Raw genomic sequence first — 17,217 nt, 5'->3', positions numbered from 1 at the left:
CTGTTTAGTTCCCCCAGCGTTAGGCTTAAGTGCGTAGCCCACAGTATCGCTTAAACGCTCCTCACCTTGTAGCGGGTTCTGTCACCTTTTGGCTCAATGGCCCCCTCCAAAGGTGTAGAAGCTCCTGCTCTCCAGGCCATGTCAACTTCCCTCCTCCGTGTCTGTGTCCTTACACCCCTTTCCCCGCGCCTGTGTCCCTGCGCCTGATATCCTGCATAAAAACACCCCTGTATCTCCCTGCAGGACTGCATCCAGCTGAACCAGTACAAGCTTGAGAGTGAAATTGGGAAGGTGAGTAGCTGCATTTGTAGAGGGTGCTTTCTTCCTGTGGTGACTCCAGCCATAAAGGTGAATGCATAGTGTGGCTTTTCCAGCCATGCTTCTTCACCCTAATCAATCATTTATAAAACATGGTTAATCAGCCTTGTATGTACAGCTGATGTCGGCTCAGCTCCCAAAGCAGATATTCCGGTTTTCCGATAGCGTGGGGCTCCTCGGAATCTCGAGGCTCCTGCTCGCTCGTGATGGCGGTTGATCTGATGGCAGGCAGTGTTTCTTGTTTAGTCTGCTGAGGCCATTCCCTTCCTGTTTGTCTGTGCCCCGTGTCCTTTTGGGTCGGGTTTCTATGCTCGTACCGCAGTAAAAAGCCCTGGAAACGGCAGCTTGACGGCCGACCGCCCCCCCCCCCCCCCTCTCTCATGCAGGGCTCGTATGGAGTGGTGAAGCTGGTCTACAACGAGGACGATGATAAGTATTACGTGAGTATTCGCGGGCCGGACAGCAATCCGGTTGGTGCAGTGTGGGCCTGCTTTCCGTCTCTGCTGGGAACTGGGCCTGGTCCTCCCACTCGAGGTCCCTGTGCTGGTAACACAGCCTTCCCAGCTGCTCTGCCTGCTGCCCAAGCAGGCTGCCAGCTGAGGGGGGTCTGGGTGCCAGCCATAAAAAAAAACCAAGTGGCCTATGAGTCTGTGCAGTGGACCCAAACCCAGGTCTGACCCAGATGTAGAAGGCTGTACACATCAGTAACTTTATGAACAGAAGCTGCTACCCTTGAATAGATTGTTCTTTTTTAGGAACCAGATGAATTGCTTTTCTCCCCGCAGAGGGGAGCCGTATGGTTTAAAGTGTTAATTATGCCCCCTAGTGGCTCTTGTGAGGCCCCGTTGAGTGCCGATCAGGGGTCGTTTTAAGCGAATTGTTTTGAGTGTTTCAGAGGGAGTTTCGTTTAAACTTTATCTTGGAGGCTCTGGTCTCTAACAGATGCAGAGGAACGGCTGTCACCACCTCCCCCAGACACCCAAGGTCCTCTAACTAGAGCCACACACCAGAACCTCAGATGTAATGCCCACTACCTTGGCTAAATGTTCACCGTTCACCAACTTCCTCTGCGCCCCCGTGTGCTGTTTGGTGCCACTGCAGCCTAGATATGGCAGCATGTGCAGGGAGCCTCTGCCTCATCATCATCTGCGGGGGCCTGAGGTCGACTGGAAGGTCACCCCCCCCCCCCCCAGCAATGTCCATTAACTCACGGACACCTGAAAAAGGTGGAGAGAGAGCCGTCTGAAAAATGACCGCTTGGGCCTCGTTCACTAACAGTCACTACACTAAATATGAAATACGTATGTCTCTTATTTAGGAGATGCTGAAGCAGCATTTTCTGCTACCCAGCTGTGAGGGAGTGGTGACTGTCAGCCACTTCGGCGACCCCCCCTCTCCGGTACTTTCTGTCTTCCAGCACAGGCTTCCCCGTGTCAGGACCTTGCCATGTCTGAGTGCTGAGGAAGTCTTATTGAAAGCCATCTGACTGGTGCATGAGCTCACACCAGTACAGGGCAAAGACACTGTGTTGCATGGGGGTGTCACTGGAAGGTGGTACTATTAACTGTTAATAGTTAATTGATTATTCATGTATTTATTACACACATAGGTGCAGATTTATCTTACTGTTAGTGGGTGCCCTAAATAATTGACACCTCTCCCTGCACCCCCCTTCCCCTACCCTCAACACAGAGACATACCACATCCTATACATTTTAATGTTCACAAATTTACCCATTAGCAACAGTAAAAAGATGTGTGCAGATCAGACACTTGGTGGACATTATAAACCACTAAGTGGTACGTAAACCACAGAAACCGAACATTAATTACTTTTTAAATAATGCTCCCACTCTTGTAATGTTTATAACACACTGTAACAAACAGATGCAATGAACTCTCACAGAGGACACGGATTGAGATCCACGCCTCAACACCTAGGGAAGCCAGCCAATCACATTATACACATTTTACAGCACTGGCGTTTGATCCTTCCGCCTCCAAGGGTGCTCCAGCCCTCCATCACTCACGGGATTGACGCCTATGATTAGGCACTTTTATCCAAGGCAAAATTCTTTGAGAAAGATGGTCCCCGGAGCGATAAATGTTAAGGGCTTTGCTCAGGGGTCCAATGAAGAAATCACTTTGCTGACCTTGGGATTTAAACTGGCAACATTCCAATCACAGACACGGAAACTCTAATTGGGGGAGATTCAGACCCTCTTTCCCCCATAAATTGAGTACAGCTTTAGAAGAATGTTTGGCCTGGAATCCCTCACTGAGCCTAGGCCCCGTCTGCAGTTGGAGATACCTAGAGATCTGAAACATACAGCTGAAATGACAGAGAAATGGTAGCTGATGTCTCCTGCTGACGATCGCTTTCTTGCCACCCTTGGTGTGAACCTTTATCTCCTCACACACCTTAGCACTCCAGGCTCACTGTCTTACCTCCACCTGGGACCGAATGGCTCCCAGACACAGCTGTGACCCTCCATGTCATGTGACCCACAGTGTATAAGCGTCCCAGTCCAGTAGAGGAGTGTGATGGAGGACGGCGAAGGCCGAGGTGCCTCTCACAGCTGAGGTGGCATCTAAGGAATTAAAATAAAAAAGTTAATTCCAGGAAGCTACATACCTTACTGTTTTTTTTTTTTTTTAACCGAATTCGACTTTTATCTAAATCAGTAGGCATAACTCGGCCATATGGCCTACTAATGGAGGCCGTGAGCCAGGGAGGCATGCTCAGCACTAGCCGAGCCGCGTCTCCCACTCTCCTTGCTCCTGGGTCCCAAAGGACGAGTCTCAGAAGAGTGGGCTCCACAGATTCTCAGCGGAAGCTGGGAGAGGAAAGCTGGGTGCTGTATAAAGTGCCAGAAAAGAGAGAGCCACTCATTCGATTACCGTAATCCATCTGACGAGGGACAGCTTGCTTATATTTTTAATTTTCTCTCCATGCAGCAAGTTTAATGCACCGTTCCTGTCGCTGGACTTCCTAATTGCTTGTATCTTATTATTTTTCAGGCAATGAAATTAGTTTCCAAGAAGAAGATGGTAAAGCAGTGCGGATTTCCCCGTAGGTTAAATGTCGTCTTATATTACGGAATAAAAACGCTGCCAGGTCATTTGTAGCATGGCCTCTTCACCTTTTTTAATGGTAACACTAACTCTGTATCTGGGTCAGCGCCTCAATGACAGTGTTTCCCATGTGACCTGTGACGACCACATGGCACATGCTTTTGCTGCTGATGCCTGATATATTTGCTGCTGTGTATGTATAGGCCGCCCCCCGCCTCGTGGTGCCAAGGCTGCCCAGGGAGAGCAGGCCAAGGTCATGGGACCGCTGGAGAGGGTCTACCAGGAGATCGCCATCCTGAAGAAGCTGAACCATGTCAACATTGTCAAGCTGGTGGAGGTGGGGCAGGCTCTCCTAAAAATACAAATAAGAAATAAGCTTTTCCATGGTCTGTGCCTGGTTAGTTTTCACACCTATTCCCCCACTTGCTCCCCACCCCTTTTGCCCCTCCTGTCTTCTCAGCTTGTCACTCTTCATGTGTCCCTCCCATTCCTCTGTTTGCTCTTCCCATTCTCTTACTTGTACCTCCCATTCCAGCATTTGTCCCTCCCATTTTGCTATTTGCCCCTCCTATTCTGCCATTTGTCCCTCCCATTCTCCTGATTGTCCCGCCTCTTCTCAATCTCCCATTTCTCCCTCCCATTCTGCTGTTTGCCCCTCCCATTCTCCTTATTGCCCCGCCTCTTCTCAATCTCCCACTTCTCACTCCCATTCCTCCATTTGCCCCGCCAATTCCCAGTTTGTCTCTCTTATTCCTCCATTCCTCTGTTCTTCCTGCTGATGTCTTTCTGATATGGAAATGGCCTCCTGCTGTTTTTGGCTGAGCCAGAATAGATGGGTTCTTCACAGAGGGATTCCCTCTATCAGGCAGTGCCTTGCTGGCAGAGTGCTGTGGATCCTGCAGGTGTCGCTCTGGTGCTAACGGCATATGCTAATTCTGTGCCTCTGAATGGCTGCCTGGCCATGCTTTGTCTGGGTACACAAGGCTTATTTTTGTTTTTAGTATCAATTGCCTGCCTTGGCATATTCAGTTTCACAGTGACTCCTTAAGATAACAGCTGAAATGTTGAGAAGGCTATGAGGCCCCGGAACCTGTATGGCTCTCCCACCCCACGAAAAGCCTTGGTTGTGAGTTTCGGCTAATGGTACGTTTGACGAGGGCGAACGTCTCAGCCCTGAGTGACAGGCAATCACAAATGACCTGTAAAGTTTGCAAGTGATCCGCTGGGTGGGGAGAGGGGCGCTCTTCAGGTGCCGCCAGTGTTACTGCTAAGAGTGCTGCTGGACAGCTGGCTCTGCGACCCCCTCTAGTGGCAGTGCTAAGTACTCTTCAGCTGTGTTCCTACTCTGTTGGTGTGGGACATGCTGGGGATTCATTTTTGTGGGAAGGTAATAGGAGATACCTGGAAAAACAGCTTGGAGAGCTTATGGCAGCAGGGGGACCTGTTAGCGGCTGCTGGCTCCTGTGTGATGTTGCAGGATGGGTTTGAGGGGCTGCCATCCCGCACCGTGGCCACTGGGGATGTAGGGGGATTTTGCAGGGGTAGGTTGATTGTGCCTTAAGCAGCACTCTGTATTAATGGCCACCTCACATTGGGACCAAGGTCTGCATGAGGTCCAGAGTGTCCAAGGTTCAAAGCCGAGATGTTTGGCTTGGAAATAAGTACCTCCCAGTCCCCATGGAGGCCTCATTAGGTGGCTCGCCAATCACAGTCAGACACTGAAGCAATCAGGCAGTAATTAAGAGCCGCCGGTTGGCTGGAGTGCAGGGCAGGAAGCCGCCGGTCGGAGGATGCCCGACGGGCCCCTTCCTCGACTGGCTTAATGAGCCTGACGGACGGCCACTGCTGGGCTCTCCGGGGCCGCCTCCCACACCAGTTCTGATTAACCCGGCCGCTAGCGTTAAGTCAGGCAGCTAGATCGATTTAAGAAGCAGGGCTGCTGCTTTCTGAGGGCTGCCTCCGCATTTCCTGAAAGTCCATTAGTGCTCGTATCATGGCAGACCTTTTAAAAGTGCACCTCATATGTTAACGCTTGGGGCTGCGTGTGAGGATTAGGTTTGTTAATATGCTTAATTAGGATTTATGCAGATGTTTAATCAGCTGTGTGTGTGGAGGGGTTGTGATAAAGAATTTGTTATTTTGAAGTGGGGACCATTTTTTGTCAGTGCCCACAAGAGGAAATTCATTTTTATGAATATCTGTGAATGCAATTTCTGTGAATCGTTAAGGTTAGGGTTGCCAGTTTGTGTTTGTGTGTGTGTGTGTGTGTGTGTGTGTGTGTGTGTGTGTGTGTGTGTGGTCGGTCTCCCGGTATGACGTGAAAGGTATATCAGTGAATTAGTGTACCTTCCAGACGTTGGATGTCCTCTTTTCTCTGTGCAGGTTCTCGATGATCCATCTGAAGACAACCTCCACATGGGTGAGTCACCGGCCGAGCGTCCAACTCCTTTGCTGCTGAAAACACAGGGGAGGCTCTTAGATTCAGCACATGGACCGGATCCTGCATTCACGCAGAGGGGGGGACACCGTTCTTGTCCAGCTTACCGGACAGCCTGTCCACTGCTTGTGCTGGGCTCCAGGAGGGGAGGGGTTGGGATCCGCTGGACCTTTGTAGAGGGGGAGGTTTGGAGAACTAGAGGATGTGACACCTGCCAGCCTTTTTGAGTAAAGTGGGGGGGGGGCATTTGGCCTCACAGCAGGCAGGAGTCAGGGCTGCTGTGTTCAGTTAAAGGCACTGGACTGCTGGTGTTACTGCTACTGTGTCCAGTTAAAGGCGTCCCACTGCTAATGTTATGCTGCTGTGTTCAGTCCATATTCACCTGTTTCATCTTGATTTTTTCTCTTTGTTTTGCACACTTTAGTGTTCGAGCTCATGCAGAAGGGGTGAGTACACTGTGCTTCTGGTCCTACATAATAAAACTTCCCAGTCTCACTCACTACATCCTTAGAATTTCAAATATTTAACGTAAAAATACCAATTTAATGTATACAGACAGCTCTCGACTGGCGTAAGTGATCCACAAACCCTTGTGTGAGTCAGATTGACCCTCCCTATGTCATTCAAGACACCTTATAGCAAATCAATACATAAGCATAAAAAATATACTAGAAATATGTACATAGAATAAATGCAAAGTGTAAAATGACATACAGGAATATTCTGTGTTTTTGAATTAGCTGGATAGTCCAAAAGTCGCTTTCATATCAGTCAAGCTGCCTGTATATTAGATAAATTTTATGTTTGTTTCCTGGAGCCCATTAGATATTATTACATGCACTGGGAGGCATCTATAAACCAATCAAGACTGTGTGTAGGATTTCTGCGTTTCTGCCCCCCAGCCCAGTGATGGAGGTGCCCACAGATAACCCCTTCACAGAGGACCAGTCCCGCGTGTACTTCAGGGACATTGTCCTGGGCATCGAGTACCGTGAGTCCACACTGAAGTCATGTCCTCTCTGTTTGGGAGCATTTGTCTCCATTGGATGACAGAAGGGGCCTGATTTTACCCCTGTTCTCTTCGGGGGGGGCATAAAGAAATAGTCTTTCTCTGAAATCCATGCTTATTCACGACAAGCGATCACTTATCTCAATTGCGCCGCTCAAGTGGCCAATTCAAGAAAAGGGGAATCCCGTTTTTCTGGGTTTTGCAAACATTCAAAACATTCACACATTTCTCCAGTTTTTATTTTTTTTTGAGTGGCAGCTGTATTTTGTTAATGGCACCGGCATCCAATGGCAGCCATCCATCTTCCTCGCTCTCATCCTAGTCCGGAGCTGGGGGGCTGCAGTCCGGGGGGTTGCCAAGGTGTTCCCAGGCCAGCCGAGACTGTAATCTCTCCAGTATGTTCTGGGTCTGCCCTGGGGCCTCCTCCCAGTTGAATGTGCCCAAGTCACCTCCTCAGGGATGCATCCAGGAAGCATCCTAGTAAGATGCCTGAACCACCTCATCCTTTCGATGCGGAGGAGCAGCAGCCCTACTTTTAGTCTATCCCAAATGTCTGAGCTCCTCATCCTGTCTCTAAAGCTGAGCCCAGACACCCTGAGAAGGAAGCTCTTTCCCCATCACTACCCAAAGCTCATGACCATAGGTAAAGGGAAGAAGACAGATCAATTGGTTACTTGAAAGATTTGCCTTCTGGATCAGTTCTCTCTTTACTACCTCAGATTTGTGCAGTGTCTGCATAACTGCTGACACTGCACCAATCCGCCTGCCGATCTCCTGCTACTTTCCTCATTTGTGAACAAGACCCTGAGATACTGTAAAGGTCAGAAGTTTTTTTTCACACCGCTGGTTTTTACCACTTTTCCATTTATTTCATAAACTGCAGATTTTTTTAAGCATTGTAACAGAGCAGTATTTTACTTACCTTCTAGAAAGAATGCCTTGAATTTTGTCTGATGTTATAACTGCTCGAGGGTGTTAATTTTGATTAATCAAAGATATGACATTTTCTTGCTAATAAAGGTACTCAAACCTACTGTAAGCTTATTTTTTAGCAAAAAATATTGAATGTATTTTTAGTAAATGTTAAGTAACATGCCAATGTAGAAAATCTCAGTATGTGCAAAAACTTTTGACTTGTAGTGTAGATTGGGACCACTACCCTAGTCTGCCGGTCCAGAAGCTCTGTCCCTGATCTCCCTGCAACAGTCCTACAACATCCAGAGCTTTCAGGAACTCAGGGTGAATCTCATACATGCCTGGAGTCTTACCACTGAAGAGTTATTTTAACTACCTCAGTGACCTCAGCCCTAGTGATAGACAAGTCTTCCTTCGAGTTCACTGTCTCTACTGCCTTCCACTGCCTGACTACATGCCTGTTGTAAACAGCATGGGCCAAGCCCTGCTTCCCCTTCTGACTTGCCTGATCATTTGCTAGAATCTCGTCAAGGATGACCGAAAGCCATTTTCCATGACGGTGCTTGCACTTTTGTTTATTTCTTGCCAGTTTTAGCATCTGCATTTTCTTGATGGTTTCCTTGTAATAGTTACAGATCTATGAGTCAACCGGATCATCTTTAATGCACACCTACATTTGTGTAAGTGGCCAATGTGTGTTGTTCAGTTCTGCGGTCCTTTTCAGCTCAAGGGCTATGCGCTTGCCCTCATGAGTCCTCTCATTGTGTGTGAGGTGAAATGCTGTCAAAAAAAAACAAAAATTGCTAAGAGCTTCCCAAAGCCTCACAGCGCTTCAAAGGTTGTGCCTGGTGGAGGCGGTCACAGACCAGGCGCGACTTATCTAATCACATTAATGTCTCCCTAGGTGGACCAGTTGACCATGCTCTCCATTCGGGTCGATGCTGGGATCTGATCCACTGTGTCTCTCTCCCAGTGCACTACCAGAAGATTGTCCACCGAGACATCAAGCCGTCCAACCTGCTGCTGGGGGATGACGGGCATGTCAAGATCACTGACTTCGGTGTCAGCAACCAGTTTGAGGGCAATGACGCACTGCTGTCTAGCACGGCCGGGACGCCCGCCTTCATGGCCCCAGAGGCACTGTCAGACAGCCGGCAGAGCTTCAGTGGGAAGGTAAGCGCAGGACCAGGCCAGGCCAGAGGTGTCACTTCTTATATGGAGCAGGTCCGCACTCACATAGCAATATGCAGGATGGGTCAGTACCTGGGCCAGGGAGCAGCAAACACTGCGATGTGGGCAGCCTTTTCCATCACATACCGATCCTCGTGGGGTAAAGCATGTCTCCCGCACCACCCGTCTCACTGCACTCAACTTGGAGGAGGTAGAAGTGATTCTTTCAAAGCCATGGAATGAACATCGGCCAGAGGCGCATGGTGATTGTAAGGTAATCGCAAGGTGATGTCTCAGCAGTCTTTCCAGGAATCTTCCGCACCCCTATCTCCCCTCGGATTACATTCCAGCTTTGAAGTTGTAACTGGGCACGTTGAAACATAGATGGAGCATTTTCCTGGGAGCTGGCAAGGACGTCCCTGTACTGAGGATCAAAAGGAAGCTCCACCCCATGTTCTCCGGTGTTACTGGCTGTTTTTAAACACAACTCTGAGTCCCTTCCCGCATATAGTGACACTTAGCACTTTGGTTCCCTAACCCTAAACCTAATCCTAACCCAAACCCTAACCACACCAAAACTGACCAATCTCTACTGTCTAATACAGATGACACCCATGTCCCATGTCCACCCATCTGCACTTCAAGGCCCCGGCCACTTGCTGAGGAGTCACCCTTCCAGTACTTCTCCTGTGAACACGCTGTCTGTTCCTTTAACAGCTGTTCTTTCTTTTCAGGCTCTTGACGTCTGGGCCATGGGTGTGACACTGTACTGTTTCGTTTATGGAAAGGCAAGTCTGCAATAGGGTGGGGGGGGTGTGAAATGTGCCCCCCCTCCCCCCCACACGTTGGCCAACGCCAGTCTTCATAAACACAGAAAAAAACACACATGTAACATGTTAATGTATATCTCTGTAAGCCTAGATGAATCAGTGAAGCAGGTTTGTCAGCTGTTATATGTAAGATAGGAGAGGTTTCAGTGGCCGTCCTGGTTCCGGATGGTTCCTGAGTGTGCTTGGGTGGGTGTGTTTCAGTTGCGCCTCTGCTCCTCTTCCTGCAGTGTCCTTTTATAGATGAGTACATCCTGGCCCTGCACAGCAAGATCAAAAACAAGCCTGTGGAGTTTCTGGAGACGTGAGTGTCTTACGGCACCTTATTTAGCCTCAATTTGGGGGGGAGCTATCGGGATCGGAGCCGCCGCTCCCTCTTCGGACTGTGGGTGGGGAAGGGGTGAAGGGACACAAAACATGGGCCATAAAAATGTATATGAGCCTTCTGTACCCTCAAAGGCCAGTGGGCGCAGGGACATAGGTTCAAATGGTGAGCTCACCACCCTGGTCTCTGTCCCAGATAGGTGCCCCCACAGAACCCGTGCAGGGCCGTCTGCTCAAATTGTGTGCTTTGCTTGTCTATCAACTTGTTTTCATAAGCTGACACATAGCCTGCAGTGATGCAATGTGCCCCCCCCCCTTAGCTTACCACCATTTGCATTGGGTCCCCAAGGCCCAGGTGCCCCCTGTTGGCCACAAACAGTCACCACACTAAAGCATCATGTTCTGCTAAATTGTTGGCAACCTGTGATCTAACAATTCTGTTAGTTATTTGTTTAGTTTTTTAATTAATTATCTGGGGGAGTACTTTTTGAGTGAGGCCCCTGCCCTCTCCCTTACCCAGCCCCCCAGTACGCGGCGTGACATCCTGCATCCACTGGCCTGGGTGTTGAGCGAGTTCTCCTTTGCCATTGCAGACCAGTTATCAGCGAGCTGCTGAAAAGTCTTATCCTGTGGATGCTGGACAAAAACCCAGATACGAGGATCACCATTCCGGAGATCAAGGTGAATCCTGGTCGAGGACCCATCCCACTGCCCACCCCACCCCACCCCACCCCTCGCCACGCACTGGAGATCCGTTCTTATTTCTGTCAGCCCTCTCGTTTGTTTTTCCCCTCTTCCTGCAACCAGCGGACAGGAACTAATTAGCAGAGTAATTGGTGTGGAGGAAACGTGGTATCCCAGAGCATCACCTGAGGTTGTTGTTTTAAGCGTGTCTTCACCCCCAGGGGGGTGCGTGGACTGGGGCTGTGTTTAAAATCAGCCCTCGCTGCCATCCCCTGTTTGGTTCCCATGCAGCAGGAAGTTGCTCGTGCCACAGGGAACTCATGGTTCCGTTTTGGTTCCTGAGACAATTGTGAAGCAAGCAAAAGGAGTATTAACATTGGTGGAAAACGCCATCCTCCCGTGGCCTTGGTCTCAGAGAGTCATTTGTATTGGAGACTCTGAGGGGGGAGGGAAGGAGGGGGGAACGGTCGTCAGGCTGCCTGTTAGCAACCATTCAGCCTCTCAGCTCTGAAGCATGGGTTCATATCTCACATCCCCCCCACACACACACACACCACCTCCTTCTCGGGTCTGACAGGTACACCCTTGGCTTACCCAAGATGGTACGGACCCCCTGCCCTTGGAGGAAGACCACTGCTCCGCAGTGGAGGTCACCGAGGAGGAAGTGAAAAACTCCGTCAAGTTCATCCCCAGTTTGTCTGCAGTGGTAAGGACCTCGGCATGATACGGCACTTCAATCCCAGGGGACCTTCATCAGCTCGTCGGTGTCACGCTCCAGTGGCCAAGTAATTAGAGCAGAGCTTGGGTGTAATTCCCGTAACCCGGAAAGCTGGAGTGAGATGTGTGTTCGTGTGTTAACTTTATTTGAAATTCCACCTCAATTGTAGGCAATGGTCCATGTGTGACGTGGTTTTTGGCGGCTCTTTGCTCTGCAGATCCTGGTGAAGGCCATGCTCCGTAAGCGGTCCTTCAGCAACCCATTTGAGTGCCCAAGCCGGCGGGAGGAGCGCTCCATGTCTGCCCCAGGGAACCTACTCATGTAAGTGCACGTGCACACCAGCCCTCACACCTCAGGGTGAGCTCTTCATGGTCCGGCCCCTGCTCCTGCAAGCGTCCGAGCTTGTCACGGTGTGGTGACACCACAGGGGGGAGCTGTGGACAGGCGATGCCGTGCTGGGCGGCGTATGGGATTCCAGTGTTCCTGCAGTGCGCACATTCACACAGTGAGCAGTGCTACATGCTCAATTAAATCCATTAATGCAGATTAATCAAAAGGCCAACCTTTACCACACAATTTATGAGTAAGTGATTTTAATTTCTAATGCCACGTGTATTTCTGGGGTCATTTTTGGTGATAGGACCCACTATGCATTTGTGATACGAAGCAGTGCCTTGCTCCACATCTCCCTAGAGCAGTGAGTTTGCAGCCTCAGATTAGTTTACCCGTGTAATGGGTCGTTGTTAGAGCGATGACATGCGCTGACATCCAGCAGCCTCCTCCAGGGGGCACTATATATTAGTCAGTGGTACAGACACCTGTCCCCATCTCTGGTACCAGAACAGGCATGAGGCCATTTTCAGTAGAAAAACATTAGCCCGTTTGTGACTAGCCCGGTATGATTCCGGTTCTGGCGGGGGTTCCCCTCTCCTTCTGTGTGAACTGTGGCGCCCCACTGGGGGCTGGTATTGAAGCATGCAACCTGCGATTACCAATCAAAGGTAGTTTTCCGTCCAATTGCTTTCGCCATTTTTTCATTGACCATGGGGGGGTGGGGGTGTGACAGCCCGTGCTTTTATTGGGTACAGATCCATCTGTAGCACTTATATGTTCGTGAGTACACTCATGACAGTTTTAAATCAACAAATTAGCAGTGCTTCTGATGTGATTTTCGTTATACCTGAGATCTGTGTATCTGCTCTCCATCATGAATAAAGTCATGAAGGTTTTTTTACATAAACCTTCTTATTTTTATTGTCTAGTAATGATTCCCGTCCGGGATTCCATCTGCCAGACGGGTAATGCATACGCACCCGTTCACAGACGTGCAGTTGTCTCATCATTAAAGCACAGTGTTTTTGTATAACTTTGTTTTTTAACTGAGCAGCATACAATACATTCAAACCTTAGCGGGGTATAAGGAATCTCACCAGACATTTTCTTGAAGCTCTGAGAAATCGTGCCTAAAGCAGCCAGGGGGCGCCATTTGTTATTGGTGTTGTCACGTTCAGCAGTACAGACGGTTCCAGAAGCTTCCTGCTTAACCGGGTTCTCGTCAGCCTGCCACTTAATCCTGAGAGGTGTGTGGAGCAGGATGTGCTGTGCTGTTGTGCTCCCGCCCCATATTTGACAGGCTCGGTATTTTTAGTCAAAGTTTTCTTGCCGATTGTAGATCCCTCGCCTTGTTTCTGTTCACCCCATTAGACTGAACTTAAATACTTCTTTGGTACTGTAATCCTGATAAGTCACAGGCTCAGTTAGTCTTTTCTTTTTGACCGATGGCTTAAACAATCAGGGTGTCCTGTACATGATAAATTACATGATAGATTAAATTCCACACAAGCTCCTTGCTCCACCACAATCAAGTCATACAGGACGTGAAGGGTAAGTGTGTTTCCACGGTGACCATACTGTGTCATTGACATTGACCCAGTTATCAGATGAATGCAAAAGCCATGACCGGCGTGGTGACGCTCGAGGCCCTGCCCGCATAGCTAGGGCCTGGTGTACCCCCCCCCCCCCCCCCCCCCCACCCCAAAGTGCTGACGGGTATTGCTTCCATGGCGTCTGTTCTGATTTTCACCCTCCTCCCTCACTTCTCTGCTGCAGGGACAGGCGGCTGTTCCGCTCCTCTTTAAAACTACACCCTTCTTTAAGGTAAACTTTCCACACTGCCCCCTGGTGGTCAATGAGCATTAGTGCAGTCAATGGCTCTCCACTGTAAGAACGCTGGTTTACACTGATCATTACGCTGTGACTATCACCATAAGGGGTGCCTGGCTTCAGCACTCTGTAGGTCACCATGGGTGATCACATTCCTGCTTCCTGCCATTGTTGGTCTTTTTCTAAAAATCAATAATGTGCTCCTGCAAACACCATTTTATACCATGCTGATAATCTGCAAACAGATGCCTTTTTCATAGTCATGTGACCGTTTTTTAATAGCAAACTATTATTTGTACAGATATCCCAACATGCTCTTTGAGTCACACAAACACATGGGAGAGTTTTTGGGATTAAGGACTTTGCCAAAGTGCCCAACAGTGATGCTATCACTCTACCAGCCGTGGGATTCCAACCGGCAACCTTCCGGACACAAGCACAGCCAAAAACTCCACACTGTGTGGCGTTTGCTTGCTCTCCCCCCTGTCACACGAGTTGTGGTCCATGCAGACATGCAGTCAGTTTTATATCTGAAAACTATGGTGCGTGTGTATCCTGTAACTGACTGGAATCCCGTCCAGGGTGTCCCCCAGGCCTCCTGAGGTAGGCTTCAGGTCTCTCTCACCCTGTACAGGATAACTGGTTAGCAGATGGATGGATGGATGATTATTGATGCAGTCCCATGGAAAAGGCATGTGTCTGTGCACTGTCTCTGTCACAGAGAGCAGGGGTGCTTCTCAGTGAGATTTTCGTGTTTGGATATGCTCCACATGCTCAGAGTGACTTCTGTCTAGATTGGTTTGCAGGTTGTCAGAAGGTGCTAAGCTTGGCAGTTAACAATAATTTCTGATGTGTTTTTTATCAGTTGTTTAGAGCAGGGGTGGGGGGTGCTTTAAGAGAGGTTAAAAAATAAGATTCGTTTGGTAGCCTTGGGCTGGTCATGATGATCTGCTTCTGTGCCCCCTTCCCCCAGGAAAGGCAGCAGTGGGGAGGGGAATAGAGAAGAACTGGAAGATCTGCGTGAAGATGAGCCATCCTCCTGAACCGCTTGCACCCGGATGCTCGCAGACACTCCCCATTCCATCACCCCCCCCCCTTGTGCTTCACTCCCTGCCTCCGCCTCTGCCCCACCCTAGCCTGCCCTGCCCCCAGGTCACATCAGAATAATGCCGCTCACACCGACGTAAGGCCTCTCAGAGATCCATGGGGCTCCTGTCGGCGTTCCCATGCCAAGTACGCCGTCGGTGGCCTCGCTCTCCTCGCCGCTTTCCCATGGCGTGATGAATGCTTGTCGCCTTTGCTTGTTTGTTTCTCACCCCCATTGACAGACCGTCTGTTCAGCTGACTTGGGGGGGCATTCGGGCCAGCGGGGGGGCGGACCATGGTGTCAGAATCCATCTGAAGCCGACCTAGGGGTGAGCAGCTTCTCAGCTGACAGAAACTCCATAGCGATGCGTGAATGCATTGCCTGCAGCCATTAACGTGGAGCACCCCCCCCCCCCACATGTTACCCATCACGGCCTTATGGTGCCCCCTGCAGGCAGCTTTACCTCCACAGTCACCCTCACCCCGAGCAGAGCTGGTAGTCCGGAGTGTGACAGGCCATGTCTGTTGGGATTTTCTGCTCTTCTGTGAGAATGGTATGGAGACGATTTCATGATGCCACCAAAACCATCAACCTTCGAACATCTGCAGAACATCGGCGAGGGCAGAACACGTTCTGTGACAATATCTTTGTATGTGCTGTTCATTCAGCACATATATATGTATGATATCCACTGTGCATATTAGTCTGAGTGTGTAGTCAGACAGTTATGTTGGCTTCAGGAGGAATTCAGTCCTGGAGATGTGATGGTGTTTTCGTCACACAAAGTAATTGCCAGTTATCACATACAGTGCCAAAGGCTAAACAAGCAGAGACATCCTGAAAATATTACATGTACATAATGTTTTGCAGGAAAGCAGCTTTGGTGTGTGAATTTAAATCTGCCCTGGACTTAAAAGCCTTTTCTGTGTCCTACAGCATTTTCACTTCACACCTAGTTAATCCTCGGGGTTTAATAAAGTTTATCGATATTAATGTTTATAAAATGCGTTCTTTTGGGAAAAAAATTACTAAAAAGAAAAATATTATTCCAATTGTTTTAAATAGCTGTCATTCCAGTGTAGTCACGAGTCGTCTTAAGTGTTTGTACATGTGTTTGGAGAGCTTTTTGTCCCTAAATGTAAGCAGTAGGTGTATTGTCCATAGGAAATGTGCGGCGTGGCAAAATGGCCCTGGGCTTCGTGCAGGCGTGCAGCTCACACCGCTATGTGCTGCTCTGACGGTTTATTTATGGAGCGCTGTGTGCGACCCCACGCACGGGTTTCACTGTCAATGTTTTATGAAGCAGGCCATGCCAAAGGAGGAGGTGCCTCTGCATGTTTAAGACATGCTGTCGCCCCAGCCACATGAAACCACCCCCCCCCAAAGAAGTGCAAGAAGGAACAAACTCCTTTTACCCAGAAAGCAAGCAGTGGGGTCCAGCCCTCTCTCGGCATCTTTGGGCATGTCAGCCCAGATTGTCGCCATCGCCGCTTTCATTACGTTACATCAGGCTGAGTCGACCCTCCGTTTCAGTGCAGATAAATCGTGCAAATGGATGGGGTGGGGCTTGAGGATTCCTATGCATGCACACACACATGCATGCACACACACACACACACCAGCACTACATTTTTTGTTTATGTTCTTTAACTGGCCGTTATTGCTAATGAGATACTACTGTCAGCTTTTTCCTTGTTTTAATGACCCTCCTAGAGACCCAGATCAAAATAAGTAGATTTTGAACAGTTCTTTCAGTTTTAAGGTGTTGCAGAAATATTATTGGATTCCAGATAATGAGCAGCTTCCTCCAGACTGCCACATGCTTGACTGGACGTGTCACCATTTCCTGTGTATCTGAGGTCTGCACCGTGCCTCCTGTGTGTGCTCTCCTCTCTAGCCGTGTATCCTTTGCACATTTATATGACGAACTTGTGATGTTTCAACCATGTATAAATTATTTCCGGTGGTCTTTGCACCAGGCATGGCCTGTATCTGTATATAATATAATATACCATATAAATAAATGAATGACTAAATAGCACAATGAGGCTGTGCCCCCCCCCCCCCCCCCCCCCCCCCATAGCACCGAAAGCATTATTATTAAATATAAAAGGGCAGTCTGTGGTGACCACAGAAGAAAAACATTAATTTGTGTTCCTTCTCCTACTGTACGGACAAATAAACAATGCTTAAAAAGAGACTGTCATTAATGGAGAAACCGAAGAGCACTACGAAAGCCTGTCGATGTGCAGAGACCAGGACTGCGGCCCAGTGCTGCTGCTTCAGAGGACAGTGCTCGCTCTGCCCCAGGTCTTGCAGCGTGTTTGTAGAGGACGGTCACACTATGTCGCTTTATTTTTGGTCATGGGCACAGTCCCACAATGCATGACACATCCATACCGAAATGTAAATATGTACCGATATAAAGAGCCTATTTTTGCATGCTTTTGTACAATAGACATAAATAAAGACCTGCACCCATTATAGTGG

General features: G+C 49.1%; 1 protein-coding gene across 3 annotated transcripts in view; it reads left to right on the top strand.

Moving 5' to 3' along the window:
- The window catches only part of camkk1a (calcium/calmodulin-dependent protein kinase kinase 1, alpha a), a 41,829-nt gene extending 24,618 nt beyond the window's left edge, over positions 1-17,211 (top strand). For 2 of the 3 annotated variants that reach the window (XM_049016685.1, XM_049016684.1), the window contains 15 exons: positions 244-291; positions 705-758; positions 3,340-3,391; positions 3,597-3,730; positions 5,776-5,812; positions 6,255-6,276; positions 6,733-6,821; positions 8,728-8,927; positions 9,659-9,712; positions 9,982-10,055; positions 10,669-10,756; positions 11,337-11,465; positions 11,695-11,798; positions 13,587-13,634; positions 14,614-17,211. In XM_049016685.1, coding sequence (XP_048872642.1) covers positions 244-291; positions 705-758; positions 3,340-3,391; positions 3,597-3,730; positions 5,776-5,812; positions 6,255-6,276; positions 6,733-6,821; positions 8,728-8,927; positions 9,659-9,712; positions 9,982-10,055; positions 10,669-10,756; positions 11,337-11,465; positions 11,695-11,798; positions 13,587-13,634; positions 14,614-14,683 — 1,203 coding nt within the window. In that variant the 3' untranslated portion in view covers positions 14,684-17,211. The remainder of the gene's footprint in view (positions 1-243; positions 292-704; positions 759-3,339; positions 3,392-3,596; positions 3,731-5,775; positions 5,813-6,254; positions 6,277-6,732; positions 6,822-8,727; positions 8,928-9,658; positions 9,713-9,981; positions 10,056-10,668; positions 10,757-11,336; positions 11,466-11,694; positions 11,799-13,586; positions 13,635-14,613) is intronic. The other variant, XM_049016686.1, reaches the window with a different exon arrangement.
- Positions 17,212-17,217: the final 6 nt, after the last annotated feature.

The sequence above is a fragment of the Brienomyrus brachyistius genome, chromosome 6 (assembly GCF_023856365.1).
Source record: "Brienomyrus brachyistius isolate T26 chromosome 6, BBRACH_0.4, whole genome shotgun sequence".
Lineage (NCBI taxonomy): Eukaryota > Metazoa > Chordata > Actinopteri > Osteoglossiformes > Mormyridae > Brienomyrus > Brienomyrus brachyistius.
Note: the sequence above shows the minus strand (reverse complement) of the source record. Positions and strands in the feature narration are given on the sequence as shown.